The sequence below is a fragment of the Bufo bufo genome, chromosome 2, assembly GCF_905171765.1.
Source record: "Bufo bufo chromosome 2, aBufBuf1.1, whole genome shotgun sequence".
Taxonomy (NCBI): domain Eukaryota; kingdom Metazoa; phylum Chordata; class Amphibia; order Anura; family Bufonidae; genus Bufo; species Bufo bufo.
In genome coordinates, this window is record NC_053390.1 from 512024934 (window position 1) to 512043299 (window position 18366).

Below are 18366 nucleotides of genomic sequence, written 5' to 3' on the forward strand. Positions count from 1 at the left end.
ATAAATGACCCCCATAGTGATTGTAGTTAGGGCATTGTACCAGGAGCCGCATTGAAAAATAAAAGCAGCCTGTTTGAGAAGAATGACCTAGATGATGGGATAGACAGCATCCAGCCACCCATGCTACTACTCACTCTTCTGCATTCATGAATTCTGGGCAGGGGGTAGGAGACCTGAGCTAGACACTGCTTTGCAGCCGAGTATATGAGACTTTTCCTCGCTCACGCCAAGTTTAAAAAGGGAGGCCTAGCGGGGAAGGGGGCGGGCGGTTGGGTTGGCTGGTCTCATTTATCATTTTCAACTCTTTTTTTAGGCGTAGAAAATGGCCTAAATGTACGCCAGCAGGGGAACGGGCGTAGATTTAGACAGGCGGTGGATGCACCTCAGTTATGTAGAAGCTGGCTGGGGTTCTTAAGACTGGTGTCTAAAATGCTGGTCTTAATAAATTACTGCATATGAGGACCAGTGATGTGACCGTTGCATCAATCGAGCTTCCCTAATGCTTTGCCTGGGGACTTCTCTAAGGTAACATTGGATGCTGCAGAATTGCAGTAGGGAACACAATCAAGTGTTACCATACTGACTGGACTGTATAGAGCATATGAGCAATGTGCCACACTGTATGCATACTTGGTGGTATATGTTGGGAGCCCTCCTGCTGTAAATATCTCTGGCAGAAGGATCAAAACCGGATGTGAACTGACCCTCATGTAAATTCTTTTCCTCGATTTTTATATATATTTCCCAGGAGTTCAGAAAACATATCTCTGGGTGACAGTCCCTTTTTTTTTTTTGCTGTAACTAGGGTATCCATAGCAGCCCCAGTTACAAACACAGCCCCCTGTTGTGACGATAATCACTGGCAGATTCGCTAAGAACCAGCAGCTCTGCCAAGCCAGAGGGGGGCACACCATGATCCTGTGTGGGTCTAATAGCACACACTGAGCGCTATGTAGGCCAGAAAAATAAAAACGCTTAAACCACTTGTTTCTTCACCTCTGCCTGATAGCTAGGCACTTGAGCTGTGCCACACGTTTAGTGGCCAGGGTTAAAGCCCTTTGGCTTTGCTTTTGGCCCATGGTCCTAAACAGGTGAGACTTTTTAGACAGACTTAAAGGCGTGATCCAGCTTCTAAAAAAATATTCTAAAAGAGAAAATACTGTGTAAAAGGTGGCTAATTGTTACATTGCCTCCGCAGCTTATTTCTGACACTTTACATTGCTTTTAAGTGTTGTGTTAAATCTTTTTTCTTTCCTTCCACAGTCTCCAGTTTGATCCTGCTCCTCGGCGTGGAGAGCCGCATGTTACTCGACGCACTCCTGACTATTTCCTATAAGCAATCTCTACACATTGCCTTCATCTGTGCAATTATACTTGGCATTGAAACAACATACATGTGTCTATCTACATATAGACCTGCAAACCAACTAATGAAAACCAAAATAATGGAAACATCAAGAATCTGCTTTTACTTCACCCTGTCCTTACTGTCCCTGATTACACTTTTCATTTCCCCAGTTTATATCCCCAAACAAGCTAAACCACCGCCATCACGGACCAAAATGTGCCATACTGTTGATAAAGCATTTAGCACAATTTGAGACTACAGATTTGAATATAAAACGCATAGCCAGTCCATTAGTCAGTTTGCCTGCTGTATTTGTATAAGTTATGTTTCCTACTGAACTGTTTTAAACAGTTGGTACAGGGGAAGTTGCAAGGCCTTTACCACCCCCTTCGCACCTACTTTGTAAATTTTAGTTGTAGTGATCAGCTGGCATGACAGATACCATTTGGAGTTATTTTTAAGAAAATGCACAAGCTAACCATCCACCGGTTATTTTTATGTTTTTAAAAAGTACAGATATATTGGACAGATTTGACCTGAGTGTTTGCCATAACATTAATGTACGTTTTTCTGTATATTTGTCAAGAAAGTGCTTGCTGCTCCTTTGGTGTATTTGAACAAATAAACTTTCAATTGTAGACCTCCAACACGTGTTGTGAGTACTTCTAAGAGGTCCATGTTTCCAGCAGTTTTCCCCCGATCAGTGTCTAAAGTAAATCTAGAGCAGGGATGCCCAACCTGCAGCCCTCCAGCTGTTGCAAAATTACAACTCCCAGCATTCCCTGATGGCTGTCCAGGCATGATGGAAGTTGTAGTTTTGTAGAGCTGGAGGGACACGGGCATCCCTGATCTAGAGAGACCATTCAACTCGCTTGTCTATCGCAGTGTATTGGAGGATGCTTACTGTACAAGGGCAGTGGACTTGACTCCCCTCACAATACAGTGCTATTTCTGTGTTTGGTTTACTATATGCTTCCACATTATGAACATAACCCTCTAGTGCAGGGATCACAACCTCCGGCTCTCCAGCTGTTCTGAAACTACAACACTCAGAATGCTTGATTCACTTCTATAGGAGTTGTGGGAATGCTGGGAGTTTGTTTCTCAGCAGCTGGAGTGCTAAAGGTTACTGACCCCTGCTCTAGCGTTAGAGGTTATATGTATTAAGTCTCATGCACACGACTGTAATTTCAGTCTGCATCCTGTGGATTGAATTCATTTCTAAGGGACACTGGTGACATCCGAGTGCTGTCCGCATCCATGCTGCAGATTATTGAACATATCCATTTGTTTTGAAAACAGGAATAGGCATTTAGACAATGGGACCCCCCAAAAAGTGTAGGATGTACACGGACCAAAAAAAGATAGTCGTGTGCAGGAGGCCTTTGGCTATATTCCTATAACGAGGATTGAGAACACTGCAGTTTTGCCTTGATCTTGCAAAATTCAGAACTTGATCACATTGGGCTAATATATCTTTAGAGCTGACCTTTCCATTAACGGACTCATTCAAAACTGCTTATCTACAAATGGTAGATCACATTAAGACCTGAGCTACAGCTTGCATTGGTGTGGACCGTAGCTAATGTATTCCTATTAGTGTTGATCGAGCACCTAAGTACTCGGGTGCTCTGGTGCTTGAGTAGAACACTTTGGGATGCTCGGGTGCTCTACAGAGCACAATGGGAGAACCCGAGCATTAAACCGGGCACCCCCTGCTCTGAAGAGGGGAGGGTGTCTGGTTCATAGGAAAAGGTCAGAAATTTATGGAAACGCCACTGAAATGGTTCGGGAACAGCATGGGGAGGCTGTCTGGATGCATCTTGGACTCCAAGGTCGCTGCTGGGAACGATGTTGTCCGAGTAGTACACCACTTTTACAGACTGACAATAATACGCACAAAACCAAAGATAAAATCGATTTTAGAGGAAACATTCTTTCCTGTATATTTACTTGTATATAAAGTGCAAGTGCTGCCAAAAACTACAAGGAAGAGGCAACCTGTATATCACATAAAGGAGGGCCTCATTCACATTGTGGTACAATAGTTCAGGTAGTGGGACTCCTACACTCATAAAGCCTATGCACTAAGTGAAAGGGCTGCCAAAAATTACAAGGAACCGGCACTCCAAAACACCCTTTGATACACATAAAGGAGGGCATCATACACAGCCTTGAAAAATTGATTTAATGACCTGCTGGTTGCACTCAAAAACATTAGGAGCAAGGGTCTGCTGCTGATCTGACCATCTAAAAGATTAGGGGTGAGGGCCTGCTGGTGACCCTCTAAAACATTAGGGGTGAGGGTTTGCTGCTGAGCTGACCCTCTAAAACATTTAGGAGCGAGGGAAACCTAAAAAGCATGTTGATATGATGTAGGACGAGAAAAGAAAGATTGAACCATATACTTTTTTTTTTTTTGTGGTGGAAGGGGTGCATGGGAATACAGTGTATTCAATACACCATAAAAGCCACATTTAAAGTGCCTTTATGTTCAGCCACTTTCCTCTGGTGGAGTAGAGAAGTCAGGGGCAATCCAGGCCTTGTTCATTTTGATTAGACTCAAACTGTCAGCATTTTCAGTTGACAGTCGGATGCGTTCATCAGTTATGCCCCCTGCAGCACTAAATACCCGCTCAGACAAAATGCTGGTGGCGGAGCAGGCCAGCACCTCTAAGGTGTAGAGCGCCAGTTTGTGCCATGTGTCCCAATAGTTGTAAGGCACAGAGGGATCACTGAGAATGCTGACACGGTCTGCTACGTACTCATTCACCACCATCTAAAACTTTCCCTCCTTGTGACACAAGACCGTGCATCAGGGTGAGGGTGCTAGCGGGGTGTCATCAAACTGTCCCAGGCCTTGGAGAGTCTTGCCCTGCCTCTGTTGGAACTGCTGTGTGTTCCCCTCGTCTCCCCTCCTCGGTTGCCCAAAGAACTATGTACTCTTCCGCCAGCGTTGTCAGCTGGAAATTCTGGGAGCAATTTTTCCACAAGGACCTTCTGGTATTGCACCGTTTTGCTAGTCCTCTCCACCACAGGAATGAGAGATGAGAAGTTCTCTTTGTAGCAGGGGTCGAGAAGGGTGAACAACCAGTAATCTGTGTTGGCCAAAATGCGTATAACGCGAGGGTCACGGGTAAGGCAGCATAACAGTCAGCCTACACTGCTTCCAGCTACTGACTGGTGCTGCAAGATGAGAATTCAGAGGTGGAAGTGGAGGAGGAGAAGGGGGGAATGCAGCCACTATAGTAGGTGGTGGCGGAAATCCTTGTCATCGGTAGCACCTGTGCCATCCCAGGGTACGACTCTCTCCTGGCCTCCACAATGTTCATCCAGTGTGCCATCAGGGAAATGTAGCGTCCCTGGCCAAAAGCACTTGTCCATGTGTCGTTAAGTGGACCTTCCTAATAACTGCGTTGGTTAGGGCACGGGTGATGTTACGGGACACATGCTGGTGTAAGGCGGGGACGGCACACCGGGATAAATAGTTGCGGCTGGGGACTGAGTAACGAGGGACAGCTGCTGCCATCAGGCTGCAGAAAGCCTCAGTGTCCACAAGCCTAAATGGCAACATTTCCAGGGCCAGCAATTTGGAAAAGTGCGCATTTAGTGCTATGGCCTGTGGGTGGATGGCTGGGTATTTGCGCTTTTGTTCAAAGGCCTGGGGTATGGACATCTGTACGCTGCACTGGGACACAGAAGTGGTTGTGCTAGCTGATGGTGCTTGCAAAGGTCCAGGGTGGGAGGCATCCGGGCCTGCGTCTTGGACAGGGGATTGGCCAGCACGTAACACAGGGGAAGAGGCAGTGGTGTGACCCGCAAACACTGATTGTGGACCCAGGCGTTCAGCCCACCTATTAGGGTGCTTTGATGCCATGTGGCGGATCATGCTGGTGGTGGTGAGATTGCTAGTGTTCACGCCACTGCTCATTTTGGTACAGCACAGGTTGCAAATGACAATTCTTTTATCATCCGCACCTTCCTCAAAAAAGCGCCAGACTGCGGAACACCTACCCCTTGGCAAGGGAGATTGCCGCAAGGGGGTGCTCCGGGGAACAGTTGCGGGCCTGTTTGGTGTGGCCCACCTTCTCCCTTTTGCCACCCCACTGCCACTTCCAGCCTGTTGCAGTGCTGCGGATCCCTCCCCCTCTGTACTGCTGTCCTCGCTCGCCTTGCCAGGTTGGGTCAGTGATTTAATCGTCCACCACCTTCTCACTCAGGTCCTCCTCCTGATTTGTTGACCTAACAAGAACCTCACTTATTGACAACTGTGTCTCATCCTCAACCTCGTGAAACACTAATTGCCATTCCCCACGGTCATCTTCTTCTGACTGTGGATGCTCAAGAGTTTGGGAATCTGTGCACAAGATCTCCTCCTGTCCCTCTTCAAGCGTGCTTGGCAAGAGGCCCAAATCAAGGAATGGCGATGAAAAGAGCTCCTCAGAAGATCCAAGTGTGGGATCACTTGTTTGCCAAGACTCTCCATGGTGGGAGGAAGGAAGAACAGGGTGAGGATTCTGTTGACCAGACTCATGGCTACTGAGACCGAACTTTGTGGAAGACAGGGTGGTGCTTAAAGGGGTTATCAGAGTTATTTTTTTGTTCTTTCTATGTTCCTAACTAAGCAAATATAACAGCTTTCCAATTAACTCACTTTATCTCCAGTGGCTGGTTTCTCAGATTTCACTGAGGGTCACATGACCTGTGATGTCAGCTTCTCTCCCTGCTCTGATAAAGGTCGTTTACAAGCCTGTAAACGAGACATCACTGTGCTGGCAACGCGCCCTCCCCAGTCACTGCCGTCTACTCTCTGCTAGGATTCTTAACCCCTTCAGCTGCACAGCTCTGCAGGCAGTGAAGAGACTATTCTGGGCACTGGAGCTGATATACTAGAGAGAGCATTGCACAAGAAGGTAGGGGGAAGATCCTGTGTGTATTAGCAGTGTCATTATACAGCTGGGACTTGTAGTCCTACAAATACAACATGCTGCCGAGTCTCCCAGCAGGCAGACATGTCACTCAGGGCAGCACTTGTATCCACTCCCTTAGCAGAGCAGGGGGAGGGGGCAGAGATTGTTTACATGCAATAAAAACAAAGGGCCAGAAAAGAACCAGCGAAATGAGGAAATATATATATATATATATATTTTTTTTTTTTGCATAAAACCTGCTTAGCTTAGTTATATACTGCTGCCCATCAGATTTTCAGTGCTATATTATTTTTTTTCATAACTCGGACAACCCCTTTAACCGACTAGAAGCATTATCTGCTGCAATTCAACCGACCACCTGGTCGCACTGGTCTGACTTCGAGAGTGGTGTCCTGCACCGCACTGTAAACTGGGACATGAAACTAGGTATCGTGGATGAGTGTGTTTCTTGTGCTCTGGCAGCAGGCAGATTTGCCACGGGCACTTCCCCGTCCCTTACTGCTCGCCTTGAGCATATTAAATGGTATATATGCTTGCAAGTATATCACACGTACAGTAGCGCAAGTTTTGTAAGTGTATGCACAAATAAATTATACTAAATGTCACAGATATTTAGGATGCGCAAACGTTATACAGGAGATGTAGCGCAGGTAATGCGCTGTCAGCAGCGGCCAAACCATTGCGCTGAATGTCACAGATATTTAGGATGTGCAAATGTAACACAACAGATGTAGCAGAGGTCGTGTCACTGTCAGCAGCGGCCAAACAATTGCACGCAGGTTGCGCTAATAATATATATTGCAGCCAGATAAAACAATAGTCCTTAAAAAGGACTTTTGGGTCTCTAACACCTTTCAACACTAAACCCTGCCTAAAAAAAAAAAAAAACAATTCCTGTCCCTACACTATCTATATGGCACCCGATGACTCGTTTCGGCCAGCCAATCACTGTAATGCCAGTAACCAACATGGCTACGGCATTACAGTGAGTGCCAGTACTTACCTGCACGTTTATTGGCTGCGTAGCATGAGTCAAAATGGTGTTCGGCCAAGCATGCTCGCCCAACAATAATTCCTATGACTGTAGCTCTGGTCAAATAAGTTATACTACAAAAACCCTTAGGGTATGACCAGACCGTAAAAATGAAACTCTAAAAACAATGACTGAATTGCATTTTTTCCACAGTTGCCCTAAATTTATTATGAAAGGTTACAAAATTCACATGATGTACACCAAAATGATACCATTTAAAAAATACACACCTAGATAAAACAAGCCCTCACATGGCTACATTGATGCATAAACAAAAGGTATGACTTTTGAAATGCAGGGATAAATGGGGGGGGGGGGGGGGGGGGGGGTGAGATCCTTAAAGAGGTTGTCCATCAGAAGTATAAAAAAATAAAGTGCCAGTGCCCAGACAATAACTAAAGCCAAGAGGCATTTGTATCATGACAGATATACTGTGTATAAATCAGTTTTCTAATGTGTTCAGCACAGCATGCTCCAATTGATGAGAGGCCGTGTGGGTGGAGCAGCTGCAAAGTGAAAGTAAAAATCCCAGCATGCATCTTCATAGGTGAGGTCACATGACATCCCTGGACAACTGTGATATCATGGTAACAACAGCATCTTAGGTGTCATTTCATCAGTGCTTTAGGCCTCATGCACATGACCATAGCCTGTCCGTGCCAGTATTGTGGCCCAAGAACAGGGGCACTGGCCATGTGTGCACTGTATCATAGATGCAGACACATTCATTTGAATGGGTCCGGAAGATACGGTGCGGAATGGAAGCACTACAGCAGTTTTATGTCTGTGTCTCCGCATGTGAATGGGGTCGGAGCCCATGTATTGCAGACCACAGTGTGTGTGTGTACATATATATATATTTATATATATATATACACACACACCACAGTTCCATGTAACTATATAAAAAAAAAGTACTGTACAGTATAGGGTGCCCAGATGTCCTGCTTTCTGGGTTGGCGTGGGGGAGATGGACTGAGTAGCGACTTATTACAGCCAACTTCTGACAGGGATCAGCTGATTCCTGTCAGAGTTGGAGCAGGGAGCCGGCCACTGACAGGAGCAGACCGCACATGCGCTGCTCTCACACAATAGGTGCAGCTACACTACAGCCTTGGACAAACTCGTCCTCAAGCTCCTCCATGTCTCGTGCAGCCATGGACGAACTCGGCTGCCAGGTAGAGCAGGGCTCAGGGGGCGTAGCTTACAATTGAAGAAAAGCAGGCAGATGTGTGTAATGAAGTATATTAGGAACTTCATTATTTCCCTGCCTGCCACACAGTAGTGGAAAGTACTTAAAGGGGTTGGCCACTCACTAGGTTATCGCCTATTCGGTGGACGTCTTACTGCAGGGACCTCCATAATCACAAGAATGGTGCTGTCAGGCATGCATTCAGCTGTTCCATTAATTTCTATGGGAGTTCTAGAGATAACTGGGCACTGTACTATCTCCAGAAATTAATGGAGCGGCTGAGTGCATGCCCAACCACTCCGTTCATCTCAGGGGGTTGTATCGAGTAGGGTGCCCCCCTTTCTTGTGACTGGTGGGGATCCCAGCAGTAGGACTCTCACTGATCCTGGGGATAACCTAATATTATTGGAATACCCCTTTAAGTTAATTTACAAATAACCAATATGAATGTGGTGTTATGTACATTACAAGGCACAGGGTTGGAGCCCTGTCAGAATGACACATCCAGTTGCCTACGGCCGCTTTCACTTTTCATTGTAAATAAAAAAAAAATAATAATAATAACATTCGTAATCTGATGCTTAACTTTCAATTATGCATATTTTTGTCACAGAAACATATCACAATATACATTTGTATAGGAAAAAATAGTGGCAATCAATGTAGTGTAAAATACAGTACACATGACAGCAGATTTGCATTTAATATTAATACTCTAATACTTCCATGCAGGACTTTTTTTTTCCTGTCTAAAAAAAAAAAAAAAGGATTGCAGGCGGAAACAGATGCAAAATGTGCATAACTGATGCACAGGATCTTTTTTTTCATCTGATGATGGATCAGAAGAATGGAAAATGAAACTGTGATGTGAATCCAGCCTTACAGAGATCTTGGCATTTTACTATAAAAACAGGCATGTGCAGCCATGTTATGCTCAGTTACCATTATGTTAAGAGCCCAAATTCGATGTACAATATGGAATGGTATAGAAGACCATGCTATTCCCTACAAAGGTGTAGACAGTGAGATATCCGTCTTCTGTCATGGCATTTAGTTGTCAGTTCTGAATTGGCTTCTTGGCATAAACTGACACTTTGGCACATCCAGAGTTCGAGTGGCTTTTAACAGTAGGTCATGTCACCTAGGCTATCAGCCACCGGTTTATTGAACTGTACATACAGAACCTCTTTACCATGATGCAGTGTGAAATTTTACAGTTGTCTCTTTACTGTAAAAAATCTAATTCCAGCTTGTGGATTAATATAAAATCTTAACTGTGTTGCCACCAAGTCTTATTGCTGCTGCTTAGCAAGATGTGGCAGAAATGACTCCGGGGATGCTGACAAAGGACAAATCAACCCAAATAAATTGTGGATACACTTCATCACCGAAGTTATAAATTAGTACATATCCGACTAAGAAAGTCCTTGATCTCTCCCCTACACAGTGGATCTGTGTGCAGTTGTCATTGGGTTCTTAGGAACCTGCATTATTTGTGGTCAATTACAATGGATCCTTTTCTTCAATGTTTAAGGCTGTGTGCCTTGTGATGCCAACGTTCTCTAGTGTTACATTCTCTTTCAGCTTTAGAGTACATCTTGGCATAGGTGTGCAAACTGAATAAAGGACTGGGTGATAACCGATTTTCATCATCCAATCCAGCAGTACCTAGAGAGAGAAGATCAAGACAAAGAAAGACCTTACTGAAATGAAGACTTTAAAGAAGCACGTTTTATACATAATATAACGCTAACTCACCGCCAGTACTCTAGAAGTATCATTTGTTTCACCCTAGCTCTTTTGCAACCATACATTTTGAACCTCTTCATTATGGCAACCTGGTTATGGGATCTCAAGTCTAACTACCAGCCCAGAGCATGCTCCCCTGTTTAGAGTTTTCTCAGAAGATGTAATGTCTAACCTCTGTAATGGCCAAGGAGTACATATACACAGGCCAGTCCCATTATTATGACCACCAGCTAATAGTAACCGCCATTTACAGCACATAAAGCAGCTAGAAGAGGGGTGTGTGCAGGAGGATCCATAGAGTGAACGGGACAATCCAGGTAGTCCCAAAGCTGCTCAATTGGGTTCAAGTCTGGGAAAATACGGTGCCAGGGTGGTACTTGGACATCTTGATCATGATCTTCCAACCAATGTTAGACATTTCTAGCCGTGTGACATGTCACACTGAAGATCCCACTTATAGAGCTGCTTGAAAGGGGTGAGGGGGATGGAGTCTTTATACCACTGAGCTTTTCTGTAAGGCTGCTCAGCCTATTAGCATATCATTCCTTTACAATCTATTGTAAAGCAGGAACACAATAAATGGTAAGGGTGCAATCCGATGTGTGATATGCTGCCATGGCTGAGCAGCCCGACAGGACCAGAAAGGAGGGATGCAATCCTACTTCCCATTCATGTAAGGCTGCTCAGCCATAACAACTTAATGCACCCAGGATTGCAACTGATTGTGCATGAAATATGCTGTCAGGCTGAGCAGCCTCACAGAAAAGCTCAGCCGTGTGAAGAGAATGCAGCTCCGACACGCAGTGTAGCAAGGCAGCACCCTCTGAACAGCTCTACAAGTTGAGGCAACCTGTCCTAGTTACATTTTAAAAGGGGTTGTAGCAGGCATTTTTATACCATTCTCAGAGGACCCCTTAAAGCCTGGTGTCAAATAGAGATGTCCCAAATAGTTCGCCGGCGAATCGTTCCCGGCGAACATAGCTTGTTCGCGTTCGCCGCGGTGGGCGAACATATGCGATGTTCGATCCGCCCCCTATACATCATCATTGATTAAACTTTGACCCTGTACCTCACAGTCAGCAGACACATTCCAGCCAATCAGCAGCAGACCCTCCCTCCCACCTCCTGGACAGCATCCATTTTAGATTCATTCGGAAGCTGCATTCTTAGTGAGAGGAGGGACAGTGTAGCTGCTGCTGATTTAATAGGGAAATCGATAGCTAGGCTAGTGTATTCAGTGTCCACTACAGTCCTGAAAGACTCATCTGATCTCTGCTGTAAGGACAGCACCCCAAAAAGCCCTTTTTAGGGCTAGAACATCAGTCTGCTTTTTTTTTTTCTGTGTAATCAAATTGCAGTTGCCTGCGTGTGTGTCAGACTCACAGCCCTGCAAGTGCATAGTGTCACCAGCGCAACTCATATCTGGTGTCACATTCGATTACATTTAAAGAAAAACAACAATTTTGACTGAATAAATAGCAGTCAGTTACACACGTGTTTGTGTGTTTAAGGCCCAGTGCAGTGCATAGTGTCACTTCAGCGCAACTCATATCTTGTGTCACAGTAGCTTGCACGCATAGTACAACTTAACTAATCTAAAAAAAATGACAGGCAGGGGCCGTCGTGTTCGTGGTGCTGTGATTCCCTTTGGCCCTAGACTAATGCCCAGTGTTCAGAGGCCACGTACCCTGAACTCGAAAAGTTAAGATAACCACGCCGAGGACATAGTTGACTGGCTAACACAGGACACCCAATCTTCTACAGCTTCCGCTCGGAACCTTGACGCACCATCCTCCTCCAGCTCAGCTTTGGGCACCTCTCAAGTTACCACTCGCCGCCTGCCACCACCACCAACACTAGCACCACAGCCGCTTCACTTGATCTGTCAGAGGAGTTATTTGCACATCAGTTGGAAGAAATGAGTGATGCGCAACCATTCTTGCCAGAGGATGTAGATAACAGGGATATGTCTCAGTCAGGCAGCATTACACACATGGACGTACAGTGTGATGATGATGATGTTGTACTCGCTGCTGCTTCCTTTGCTGAGTTGTCAGATACAAGTGAAGCGGTTGATGATGACGATGTGTCCGTGGGTGTCACGTGGGTGCCCGCTCGAAGAGAAGAAGAACAGGGGGAAAGTTCTGATGGGGAGACAGAGAGGAGGAGACGAGTTGGAAGCAGGGGGAGGTCGTCGCAAGGAGCTAGTGGCACAGTCAGACAGCATGCATCGGCACCCGGGGTCAGCCAGACAGCACGCCAATTAACGCATGCTGTTGCCACCACCAGAATGCAGTCATTGCAGAGCTCAGCAGTGTTGCATTTTTTTTGTGTGTCTGCCTCTGACAACAGCGATGCCATTTGCAACCTGTGCCAAAAGAAACTGAGTCGTGGGAAGTCCAACACCCACCTAGGTACAACTGCTTTGCGAAGGCACATGATCGCACATCACAAACGCCTATGGGATCAACACATGAGTACAAGAAGCACACAAACTCAAAGCCGCTATCCTCCTCCTGGTCCAGCATCTTCAGCCACATCAACCACTGCTGTCCTCCTTGCCCCCTCTCAACCATCCGTCACTCCGTCTCTCGCCTTGAGCAGTTCCTGCTCATCTGCCCACAGTCAGGTGTCTGTCAAGGACATGTTTGAGCGTAAGAAGCCAATGTCACAAAGTCACCCCCTTGCCCGGCGTCTGACAGCTGGCTTGTCTGAACTCTTAGCCCGCCAGCTTTTACCATACAAGCTGGTGGAGTCTGAGGCGTTCCAGGGGGACGTAACAGGGATTAAACTGATAAGAATAGAACAACATAACACACCACAACTATCTGGCGGCACATTAGATTGCACGCGCAGTGCCCCAAATTTGAAGTAGGAGGACCGACCAAGCATCTTTTTCCATCTCCCCGTTCCTAAAATCGATGCCATATACACGTCCCCTGATAGGGGACGTAACAGGGATTAAACTGATAGGAATAGTACTACTTAACACACCTTATAATAACGCAGAGAGAGGCAACGCAGAGAGAGGAGTCTGAAGAAGAGGAGTCAGAGGAGGAAGGTGGCTTTGAGGAGGTGGAAGACCAACCACAGCAGGCGTCCCAGGGGGCTTGTTGTCACCTTTCGGGGACCCTTGGTGTTGTACGTGGCTGGGTGGAGGAAGAGACCTTCAATGACATCAGTGAGGACAAGGAACGGGACATGGCTAGCTTGGTATCCAACCTTGTGCAAATGGCGAGTTTGCGGTTGTGCAAATGGACTGTTTGCGGTTGTTTGCGGTGCGTTAAACAGGGAGTTTGGTCTGTCACTGTGAAGCGGGCGTAACCGTTACACTACCTGATCGATACAACATCATACCTGATGTTTTAAAGCACGTTATTCCAAACAATTTAGGAATGTTAGGTGATTTATGCCCTTTATGGATTAAAACCCGACTCTGCGTCAACTACGTAATTTTCCATGGGAGTTTTGCCATGGATCCCCCTCCGTCATGCCACAGTCTAGGTGTTAGTCCCCTTAAAACAACTTTTCCATCATTATTGTGGCCCGAAAGAGTCCCTGTGGGTTTTAAAATTCGCCTGCCCATTGAAGTCAATGGCGGTTCGCCCGTTCGCGAACATTTGCAAAAACTCGCGTTCGCCGTTCGCTAACGGAAAATTTTATTTTCGCGACATCTCTAGTGTCAAACATATTGTTGTTTTGGGTGTGTTTTGAAGTTTTTGGTGCATTTATGTAGTTTTTGTCATGTTTTAAGGCAAAAGCCAGTTACAGATGTTGCATGAAAGTCTGTGGGAGATATTAACCGCTGGACAAACAGGCCTTTTTTATGCTCGAGGTACATTTTTGGGGTTAATGGCATTTTTTCAATTTGCAACATGCTCTGGGCCTGGCTTCCCCCCTTAATGCGTGGCTTTTATAACCCATAGACCTCCACTTCTTTGTTTTTTTTCTGCTTCAAAAAATGTATGTACAATATGTGTATATAGTATATATGGTATTTTTTTTAACCAATGCTTTTCAACCTACAGCTCTACAAAGGAAGTGATAACACTATTCTCTAAAATGCTGCTAGGCATACAAAAATGCCAGGTAGTTAAAACACAATATATGCAAAAAAATGCATGTGAACAAAACTGTGTGTGAAGGAACCCTAAAGAGGGTTTTCCAATCACCAAAATGTATTAGTATTGTATAGTAATATTGTGAGTGTTGCGGTGGTGTGCAAGCGTAACCACAGCTGCACTCACTTCTATGCGACTGCTAGTGGTAGCTGAGAGCTGCACTTGGCAGCCCCGTGAACAGTAACTGGAATGGTGGTCACTCACGCACTACTGTTTCATTCACATGGTGGACTCAAGGACTTTAGCGTTTGTGGTAAGTAGGGGGTCACAGCGGTTGTACATTGACCACCTATGCTGTGGATTTTAATGTTATAGGGAAACATCGTTTTTTCCCCATTTAATACAGACTTTACCTAAGGGTACTTACAATAGAGCTGCAGGACTTGTAAAATCTTCTTCTATAAACACGACCACTGGGGCAACGTAAAGCTATGGAAACGACCTTAAGAAAGATAAAAAGGTATAAAACATATGTGACATCAGTAAGACTTTCACACAAACTTGTTTGCTCTGGGAAACACACTACATGTGATGGCTGTGTTTCCTGGACCGAACACTGCTCCTGTGAGCTAAACTAACTTCATTGTAATGACTTATAATGCTGAGAGTTCCTGCCTGACTGCGGATCTACTCTACTATACTCATATAATGCAGTGAGTACAGTAGACCCACAGTCAATACGATGCTGAGAGTTCAGGTCAGAGGAGCAGTCTGGGAAATACAGCCGTCACATGGAGTGTGTTTCCCGGACTGAACACCCTTGTGTGAAATTAGCCTAAAAAGCTATCAATATAGTAGGCCTAAACAGAAAAAGTGGCCAATCAGATCAATGCCTTTATTTTCCTTTTTTTGTTTCCTATTTTCTTCTTTTGTTCATTACTGACTTTCCTTTGTAACCATTTCCTCCCAGCCTTTTATATAGTATATATCCACAGCTACAACAACTGAACCAGCAGCTACAAACAGTAGACTTGTCCTGATATGCATGTATGAAATAAAAGGATTTCCTTGGCAAGGGATTGAAGTTTCATCTTAGCATTTCATTTCACTCACCCAACATAACCCGAGTCAGTTTGGATTTAGACTAGCCATTAAAGTAAACCTTGCAGGTGATTTCTGCTGCCCTGACAGCAGAATACGACAGTGTAAGAGCAGCTCAGCCTCATGATATACAGCTTTAGGCTCCATTCACACGTCCGCAAATGGGTCCGCATTCGTTCCGCAATTTTGCGAAACGGGTGCCGACCCATTCATTTTCTATGGGGACGGAATGGATGCGGACAGCACACAATGTGCTGTCCGCGTCCGCATTTGCGGAGCGCGGCCCTGATCTTCAGGTCCGCAAAAGATAGAACATGTCCTATTCTTGTCCGCAGCTTGCGGACAAGAATAGGCATTTCTATAGGGGTGCCGGGCGGGTGTGTTGCGGATCCGCAATTTGCGGGTCCGCAACACACCAGGGACGTGTGAATGGAGCCTTATTGGGGTACTTCTGTGTGCATACACTGATACAGAGAAGGCTGTCAATCATCCTGTGTGGGCGCAGCAGCCAGGACTCCAGGATTTACTCGGCTTTTTCTCAGATATCCTGCTCCAAGTCCTATGTATGTGTGTGTATCAGAAGTCAGCATCTCTCTCCTTATTATATTCTGCTCTGCGGTAGGGTAGCAGTTGTCCCATGACAACAACCTATGTCCTATTCACAGGCGAGAGACTAAGTGTCTGATCAGCATGGTTTCGACTGCTGGGGCCCCCACCAATCACTAGAACAAGGGCCTGTGCGAGCACGTGATGCAGAGTTTAGTCACTCTGTAAAAATGCTTAATGTTGTCACAGCAGTGACAGACGCTGAAATTGGTGGATGTGTCACTGCACTGCACATCCTTAGACAGCAGAATATAGGAGCTGACAGGTTCCCTATAAGCTGGCCATATACCTTCAACAGCTGTTGTTCAAACTTGCTTTTCCTCCTAACCCCTTCCTCATTCTCATCGATGCTAGACTTGGCTGTGAGTGCATGTGTTATCGTAGAGGAGAGGGTAGTAAACCCCTGAAAGCTTAAAGAGGACCTTTCACCAGGATACATGTATTGAAATAGTTAGATTACCTTACAGTGCGGCCCCCAGTGATGTCTTTCTGCTTTTTTTTTTTTTTTTCAAAGGACCCCCCCTTTCGTCCGCTGTGGTCCCTGTTTGTTTTGCTAATGAGGCAATTCGGTTCAACTAGGCGGGGACTTGAATTTGTCCTGGGCGCGGTTATCTTCTCCCTGGCTGCGAGCGCATCCAATCAGAGCGCTCCGCTCTTAGCCAGGGAGAAGGAGCTGCGATTCTCGTGAGAACTTGAGCTCCTTCTCCTTGGCTAAGAGCGGGGCGCTCTGATTGGATGCGCTCGCAGCCAGGGAGAAGATAACCGCGCCTAGGACAAATTCAAGTCACCGCCTAGTTGAACCGAATCGCCTCATTAGCATATGAGGCGCCAAAACAAACGGGGACCACAGCGGACAAAAGGGGGGTCCTTTGAAAAAAAATTACAAAAGCGGGAAGACATCACTGGGGGCTGCACTATTAGGTAATATAACCATTTCAATACATATATCCTGGTGAAAGGTCCTCTTTAAATGGGCAAATCAGACTATTGGGCCCTAGTATTCTTTAGTATGCCTCAATTAGCGAGTTATATCCAGGCTCCGTTCGCATTAAAGGGGTTGGCTAGTTTCCTATATTGATGACTCATCCTCAGGATAGGTCATCAAAATCAGATTGGCAGGGGTCTGACTCCCGCTCTTTCCCATTCTCTTCAATGGGAAGGAGCAGTTACATTCTGTCTGCTCCTTCCCATTGAAGTGAACAGGGACAGAGGAGTTGTAATTACACCGGCTCACTGCTGTGGTTGTGATGGCGAGCAGGTAAACAGTGAAGAGCAGGCAGCGCTGCATTCTCTTCAAGCAGCTGATCGGCGGGGGTGCCAGGGGTTGGACCCTCGCCGATCTGCTATTGATGACCTATCCTAAGGATAGGGCATCAATATGGGAAACCGGCCAACCCCTTTACGGCTTCATGCACACTACCGTAAGCATTTTGTGCTGCAGATCCACAAAATATGGGAGCGGTCTGTGTTCATCCTGCACTATTGTAAAAATGCTTATTCTTGTCCACAAAAATGGGATGAACATATAGCTGCACGGATGCCATTTTTTTTTCGGTCTCATAGAAAAGAATGGGTTCACGTGCGATCCGCACAAAATGCAAATCAGGCGCGGACCGAAAATATGATTTTGTACATAAGGACTAAGAATAAATCATCAGTTTTTGGAACTAATTAAAAAGTGACAACCAATATGGATCCACCTAGTATAGTAACTTTAGCAAAAATGAAAAATGTAATAAAGTCAGGATCTCTGACAGTAAAACAATCATAATTACCATACTTTGGCTGCTGCTTTGATTTACTAATATATAACATTTGGGTTTAAATCCTCAATCTTCTTGTACTCCAAAAAACTGAAAATAATTGAATTTTAAGAATGGAAAGCTACAGAAGAAGGAAAAACACAAGAGTTCACTAGTGCTTCTAATGGAAAACAATACTTACACCTTCCTCTGATTCATGGGGTTCTTCAGGTAGACTGATCACCTATCAATACAGACACAGTTACTGCAGTGGTGGTCCAATGTGAAAGTAAGAATTAGGGTTAAGATTGCTGTATCCCAACCCGATTCTTTTAAAAATATCGTTAAGAATATTGGCTCTGTCCTACTGTAAAATGTATTGGGAGCATTTATGTTTGCATCTAGAGGCTCGAAACTTGTCCCAAGCCAGACATGGGTGCAGGGTTCGTTGCAGTGAATTAGATGTTTCCCAAGTAACAACTGTGCACCCGTGTCATGATCATAACATTCTCAACTTCTGGATGTTTTCATTCCCCGACAGCAAATCTCATGTATATGGACAGCCATCTTGTAGACGTGTTTCTGGAACGTTCAGCAGTAAGA

The 18366-nt window shown here is 45.4% G+C and overlaps 2 protein-coding genes and 1 long non-coding RNA gene across 4 annotated transcripts in view; 2 read left to right on the top strand and 1 right to left on the bottom strand.

Moving 5' to 3' along the window:
- The window catches only part of PPP2CB (protein phosphatase 2 catalytic subunit beta), a 57851-nt gene extending 55856 nt beyond the window's left edge, over positions 1-1995 (top strand). Inside the window, exon 7 of the mRNA XM_040417881.1 lies at positions 1264-1995. Coding sequence (XP_040273815.1) covers positions 1264-1336 — 73 coding nt within the window. The 3' untranslated portion in view covers positions 1337-1995. The remainder of the gene's footprint in view (positions 1-1263) is intronic.
- A 5468-nt stretch (positions 1996-7463) lies between these two features.
- Positions 7464-8408, top strand: LOC120989653. The gene is made up of 2 exons (XR_005776289.1): positions 7464-8291; positions 8323-8408. It is a non-coding gene; the product is annotated as an uncharacterized LOC120989653 (long non-coding RNA).
- Positions 8409-9608: 1200 nt separating this feature from the next.
- Positions 9609-18366, bottom strand: part of UBXN8 (UBX domain protein 8) — a 43184-nt gene continuing 34426 nt past the window's right edge. For both annotated transcript variants that reach the window (XM_040417883.1, XM_040417882.1), the window contains exons 6-8: positions 17966-18007; positions 14742-14816; positions 9609-10172 (exon numbers count right to left, since the gene is read on the bottom strand). In XM_040417883.1, the coding sequence (XP_040273817.1) occupies positions 10008-10172; positions 14742-14816; positions 17966-18007 (282 nt within the window). In that variant the 3' untranslated portion in view covers positions 9609-10007. The remainder of the gene's footprint in view (positions 10173-14741; positions 14817-17965; positions 18008-18366) is intronic.